At 40.1% G+C, this 6575-nt stretch overlaps 2 protein-coding genes across 2 annotated transcripts; both read left to right on the forward strand.

The window, feature by feature from the left end:
* The first annotated feature begins 818 nt into the window (after window positions 1–818).
* Window positions 819–1809, forward strand: LOC125179383. Its single transcript, XM_047885160.1, has 4 exons — window positions 819–950; window positions 1124–1278; window positions 1531–1648; window positions 1774–1809. The coding sequence occupies exons 1-4, from the start codon at window positions 819–821 to the stop codon at window positions 1807–1809; spliced, it is 441 nt and encodes a 146-aa protein (XP_047741116.1).
* Window positions 1719–5318, forward strand: LOC108675388 (dentin sialophosphoprotein). The gene is made up of 2 exons (XM_018163392.2): window positions 1719–4288; window positions 5119–5318. The coding sequence occupies exon 1, from the start codon at window positions 1835–1837 to the stop codon at window positions 4202–4204; it is 2370 nt and encodes a 789-aa protein (XP_018018881.2). The 5' UTR covers window positions 1719–1834; the 3' UTR covers window positions 4205–4288; window positions 5119–5318.
* The last annotated feature ends 1257 nt before the right edge of the window (window positions 5319–6575 follow it).

Consider the following 6575-nt stretch of genomic DNA (forward strand, 5'->3'; position numbering starts at 1 on the left):
ATTTAAGCTTCATATTCAGCCACCATAAACAAGTGGAAGCGCAAACTGCGGAGGTCAAAGAGTGGACGAACAAACTCAATGAGTGGAAGGTGAGAGGCTTACGTTGATCGTCTTTTAAACACTCAATCAGAAGAAATTGTGGGTCATATTGTCCAAATAATAACAAATTTTTGTACCCACAACACGAGCAGAGAGCGGACGCAGCACTAATAATTCCTTTGCCGGGTCAAACTGGGTCAATATGACCCACAATTGAGCAAAGAGTATACATCGCGATTTCTACCGAGTCTCACTCATTTCTCTGAGTGATGATAGATATACATTTCTGTATCTTATAATTTGAATGAATGAAAATGTGTATTTACTAAGTAACAAATTTCGACATTGGACGCAGGCACAATATTCACGCTAACGAACCCTGATGCAAACAGAAATTGTGTGTCCCAACTACAATTAGAACTGTACGAAACAACTGTCACTGTAACGTAAAGCATGCAATATATCTCATAATATTACAAATGAAGCTTATAACTACGACATTAATAATATTTTCATGATGTATGTTCGTTAATTACACGGGAAGAATGTACTGCAGCAACTCGAGAGCGACCTGCCGCCCAGCGGCGGCCAGCGGGCGGCGGTCCAGCAGCCCAGTGCCACGGCCGCATACCGACGACTTCTGGTAACTACGTGGCCGACGAGATTATTTTTATAAAGATGATAATTTCATTCTGAAGCATGGAAATTACTATCATCTTTTGTTAATTCGAGAGCGAAATAATGATTTATCACTGAAGGAACAGTAGAAAATATATAAGATGATTAGCACTTGGTATAAACATTTTCTTCGTCAGGTGGAATACGAAAAAGTCACGGAGAAGATGCTGTCAGGCCTCCTGGACGCCGCGTCCTCGAATGCTGTAAAGCAAGACCAAGACATAGATTTTGTTGTGAGTTAAATTCATGTTTCTTTTGCCAAGATTTCTATTGCCAAGATTCAGAATGAGCACTAATCCATGTTTGATGTCCTGTTACTTTAAAACAAATTGATTGCCTAAATATGATTCATTACAATGACATTTAGTTTTTGGTGATATTTAATTGTTTTTTTTTTATAAAACAGGGAATGTTGCTGGAGCTTGGGGAGAGCGTGAGTGTCTGCGTTGGGGTTGTACAAGCTCTGCTTTTCCCCACGACGGCCCCCCTGCACCCACTGCAACCCCCATCCCTCCACACCCATCCCTACGGCTGGCTGGCTCACTACGTCAAAAGGCTCGCGTTAGTATCTAACTTTTTCAATTCGTTTAAAAATTAATATGAATTTAAAACTAAAAATTATTTAATTGAAAAAATTGCGATTGTAATCAGTGCTAATATTGTACCTCCTTAATAATCGTTTAAATTTCAGCAATAAAAATATAGATATGTATGTAAATATAAAATATATAAATACAAATAAATATAAAATATAAATAATATGGACATATATTATGTATATATATCAAGATATATATAATATATCTTGTGCAGATGGCTGCAGGACGTGAGCCGCTCTCACCGCCGCGAGGAGGCTGCTTCCCATGAGTTTGTTTCTCAGGAAAACTCAACGTCAACCATTACTCCACCAGTCGAGCTCAGGAGGAACAAGGCAATGCCACTAAAGCAACTAAATTATAAATTATTAAGAGCGTTCAGCAGGGAACAACATTATGACTCATCAGGCACCAGCGCTCTAGAACCTTCTTCCATTTCTACCGGAAAAACACCCACTAGGAAATGTTCCAGCAGACGACGGAAGATCAAACTTGAAAAGACCAGCGATGCATATGGAGACATGAATGTAAGCAAACACAAGACATCACAACAAAACGTAAATAATTTTAGTAATTCTCAGACTGTTAGCTGCACAAAACTCGACTCCCGAAACTTCGAAAGACCAAGCGGCTACAGCACCGCAGAGCTCAGCAGCGTCGAAAACAAAAAACGAACTCACAGAAAATTTTTCGAGGAAACCAGCCCACGGGGTCATAGAAACTCTACAAGTGAAAATAGTGAAGAAAAGAGCCTGCGTGGATCTGAAGATGTTACCAATCTCAGCAACAGATTAAAGCGTGGTGAAAAAGGTGCAAGAAACAATACAAAATTTAACAAGCACAGAAGCAGGATGCCCACAGATTCAGGCAACGAAGAGACGTACGAACGAAGCGTCGAAAAAATCCCAATCTTCGCAAGTGGCAATGCTGCGACACGGAAGTCAAAGGGGACTATTGTCCGAAGGAAAGAAAGAGAAAATTGCCCTCGAAATAATATAAGTGATGTAACAAAGCATTCAATCTGTTTCAAAGAGCATCCGCCGCCTCAAAATATCCTGGCTGACTTTCCGAAGGCCGATGCAGGAAAAACTGCAGATGACGTCGAAGACCAACGGATAAGCGGAGGAGAATCACGAAAGAAAATAATCAGGAGGAAAAGTAGTAAAATAAGTATAAAGTCTTGCCATACTTTTCATCCAAAATTAAGTACATCTCGTTCTGATGATGACAGCAGCAGCCTCAATGATGATGGCAGTCGTCTCAAAGATGATATCAGCAGCAGCCTCAATGATGATGGCAGTCGTCTCAAAGATGATATCAGCAGCAGCCTCAATGATGATGGCAGTCGTCTCAAAGATGATGGCAGCAGCAGCCTAAATGATGATGATGGCAGTCGTCTCAAAGATGATGGCAGCAGCAGCCTCAATGATGATGGCAGTTGTCTCAATGATGATGGCAGCTGTCGCAATGAACGCAACGACATCTCCGTAAATAAGACGATTAGAGTAACCCATGTCGTCAGTTCACAGGGGACCGGGAGCAGCGATCAAAGCAGCGAATGTAGCAACAATAAGTCTAAAATTAAAAGGAAAACCAAACAATCAGCCGGAAGTGAAGGGAAGTCCGTCAATCACAACCGAATTGATTGCAACAATCCTACTAGCTTTGAGGTTTCAGTTGATAGCGACCCCGGCACTATCGCCGAGGCAGAAAACAGAGAGGGAATCAAAAGTCACTGTTCCAGGGGCAGCGCTAAGAACACCGAGCCCATCATAAACGACAATGAGCTTAATCACATTGACCTGAGAAGAAGCTATCTTGATCAGATCAATTATAATTCGCAGAACTGCTCTCGTGGAAGTATTGGCGAAGGCTCCGCTAGCTGTGAAAATGACGGTATTAGTGAAGGTTCCACTAGTTGTGATAGTTACAGCGATGGAAGTAAAAGTAATTCGGCCGACAGCGACTCGAATAGCAGCTTGTATGTTCCTAAACTAGCTTGGGATGAGCAACACGGCTACAAATCTGAACAAATAACGCCACCCATTGAGCATACAGGGTACGCATCAACTGCAAGTGCACGCAAAAATGATGCAAATGCTCGGACCATTGAAATTGTTCTCAGCAGCACCGACGAGGAAGGACGGAATATTTCGCAAAACCTGTCGGCGAAACAAATAAACGTCAGCCACTCAATTCCAAATGAGGAAGGCAAAATGAATAGAAAGAACTCGGCGGAGATTGTGGGGAACGAATCACATGAAGTTTGTGCTAATGTCCCGAGTGAGTTATTCGTAAGAAAGAGACCCCGGGATGTAGAATTTGTCACGAGCACCCAACAATCTGCAGGTCCGCAAGAGACGGCGATCGTTCTCAGTAGCCCGGCCTCAGAAGAATCACGTTTCTCACTCGCTGAGAAAGCAAAACATAAAGATGAAGAGTCACTAAATAAGGAAAAGAAAAATATCATAAATAAAAACCAACGATGTTTCCGTGGGCAAAAACAGAAACTTGGAGCGCTCATTGAATCAAACAATCCAGGTGATGAGGAACACGCTGGTCGTGTCGAGGAAAACATGGCCGCGGTCTCAGTTGAACGGCTGGCAATGAAAGACATTTCAAAGCGGCGTGATACAATGCCAACAATGCCAAGTGCTAATGATGCTATTACTCTGAATAATTTTCCCGGTGGTTCGGAAGGAAAGTATTCGATGACGATTGACAATTTTCAAGTAGAAGTGACAAAGAATAAAGTCGAGAACGCGAAAAGTTTCGTTTCAGCTCCATCACTGACTCGGCTAACTGGCAAACTGGAAAATTTCCCACGTGAAAGAAACCATGAAGACAGCAGCAGTGACTTCAGCATGGCAGATGACATTCTCCCTGTTTAGCCGCTTCACACGCAGCGATGTATTCGAAAAATGACTCATTCGGCCGGTGAAAAATAATCAAAGCGTCCCATAGTTCAAAGCAAGGTATTAATATCACTTGACTGCTTAAATCGCAAGTTTATCAAAAATTTAAAAGCAAAGAAAATAGCCAGAAAATTCACCATTTCTTAAAAAGGAAAACGTTTCGGAGACCAGCTCCATCATCAGTTCAAAACCTAAAACACAGGTACAAACAATTAGCAATAAATTCACATTGATGCACAAATCGTCAAATGAGACACAAACAAGAATGAAGCAAACACGGGCACAAATCTATCTATTTACAATTTCGAGGGGATATGAACTATTAGCGGCATTTAAAATAGGCTTTTGTTTAAAAATATAAAGGGACTCTAGAATTCGCAAGTCGGAAATACCGGTCGTGGAGGCTAAAATTCGAAAATCACTATCGGACACTGGCACGTTGCACTGCTCGGCATGGACGCGTACTGCTGAATGAGGGAGATGCGCAAGCAGGTTTCCTGTTCTAAAACTCCTTCCTTTATGCTCCGCCAGCTTAGTATAAAAGTTGCGAGATGTCATACCGACATACGCAGATGCGCATAGCGCACAACTATATTGATAAACTAGGGACGATCGCATAGGAACAGGAAGTGTGTCTTTATACTTGAAAAAAGAACTGATTTTAAAATTATTCACCAGCAATACATAAAGATTTACATTTGGGAGGTATTTAGAGAACAAATCTTTCAACTCTTTAGCCATAGACTCTGAGTCTATGGCTACTGATTTATAGACTGATTTAAAATAGTTTTAGGTTTTGAACTGATGATGGAGCTGGTCTCCGAAACGTTTTCCTTTTTAAGAAATGGTGAATTTTCTGGCTATTTTCTTTGCTTTTAAATCAAAGCAAGGTATCAAAGTTAAGCTTGATGCGTAAAGAATATTTTTGAACACGTGCAGCGGACAAACTCGTACGGGATGTGGTGTGGAAAGGAGAGCGAGTTAAAGTGTTGCAAGTTTGCGAATGGAAAAAAATTCGTTCAGGAATCTTATGCTTGTGGATAATTTGCGTATAAAATAAATAAAGTGTCCAATAAAGTATCCTCGATGAGATAATATTTCGAATTTCCTGACGACGCAGAATCAGGTCCAATTCCTATATGGCCACTGATACCAAATTTTGACATCAGTTCACGCAAGATGTATATTTTTTTCAGAGCCTTATTTTGAAGACGTTCTCTTCCCCAGATAGTCGCCTACATGATTCGTGAGGTGAACATTCACTGCTTACTGTAAAACTGAAGAACCATTTCTTGTAATGAAAGGAACCATTTCTTGATATGATGGCCAATATGGTAATAGTTCATTCTTGATGATCTAAAGATCCTAGTATAGTGAACTGTAGAAGATAGATCATTGTAAAGACAAATATTATTCACGCGATGACCGAAACTTGAGAGTATGTGAATAATTGAATTCTGGCTGAGTAGCCGAGCACCACCACTCGCAACCGTGTAAAAAGGAATCCCTCTTTTGAGCGTTCCCTGCAGCGGACCTCAACTTCCTCGTCAAGTCAAATTAAAGCAAGTCGGACTGCGCGCCAGGTATCCGCTTTTTATTATCTCGTAAATAGGGGTAAAGGAAAATGAAAATTGGAAACTTGTTTTTGGGGAGAAATCAATAATTCCTCACAAATCTATGACTGAACACAAGCGATATCTGCTTGTGAACACGATCAAACGATTGGCAACTTAAATATATTATACATTACAATATACAAAACGTTACTGAGCATATTACTATAATCTTATACTGAACACAAGCGATATCTGCTTCTGAACACAATCAAACGATAGGGGACTTATATATAATCATACCTTAAAATCTAAAACAAGTTACTGAGCATATTACTATAATCTTAAACTGAACACAAGCGATATCTGCTTCTGAACACAATCAAACGATAGGGGACTTAAATATATCATACCTTAAAATCTAAAAAAAGTTACTGAGCATATTACTATAATCTTAAACTGAACACAAGCAATATCTGCTTGTGAACACGATCAAACGATAGGAGACCTATATATATTATACCTTAGAATTTGCTAAACGTTACTGAGCATATTACTATAGTCTTAAACTGAACACAAGCGATATCTGCTTGTGAGCACGATCAAACGATAGGAGACTTAAATATATTATACCTTAGAATATGCTAAACGTTACTGAGCATATTACTATAGTCTTAAACTGAACACAAGCGATATCTGCTTGTGAGCACGATCAAACGATAGGAGACTTAAATATATTATACCTTAGAATATGCTAAACGTTACTGAGCATATTACTATAGTCTTAAACTGAA

Source organism: Hyalella azteca, unplaced genomic scaffold, assembly GCF_000764305.2.
Source record: "Hyalella azteca isolate HAZT.00-mixed unplaced genomic scaffold, Hazt_2.0.2 contig17119, whole genome shotgun sequence".
Classification (NCBI taxonomy): Eukaryota; Metazoa; Arthropoda; class Malacostraca; order Amphipoda; family Hyalellidae; genus Hyalella; species Hyalella azteca.

Excerpts from the sequence above, each read along its gene's own strand:
- LOC125179383 (XM_047885160.1), top strand. The coding sequence starts at position 819 with ATGATTAGCACTTGGTATAAACATTTTCTTCGTCAGGTGGAATACGAA. Across the intron at positions 1,279-1,530 it reads CACTACGTCAAAAGGCTCGC|ATGGCTGCAGGACGTGAGCC; the intron begins GTTAGTATCTAA and ends TATCTTGTGCAG. Across the intron at positions 1,649-1,773 it reads TCGAGCTCAGGAGGAACAAG|GAAATGTTCCAGCAGACGAC; the intron begins GCAATGCCACTA and ends AACACCCACTAG.
- LOC108675388 (XM_018163392.2), top strand. The coding sequence starts at position 1,835 with ATGAATGTAAGCAAACACAAGACATCACAACAAAACGTAAATAATTTT.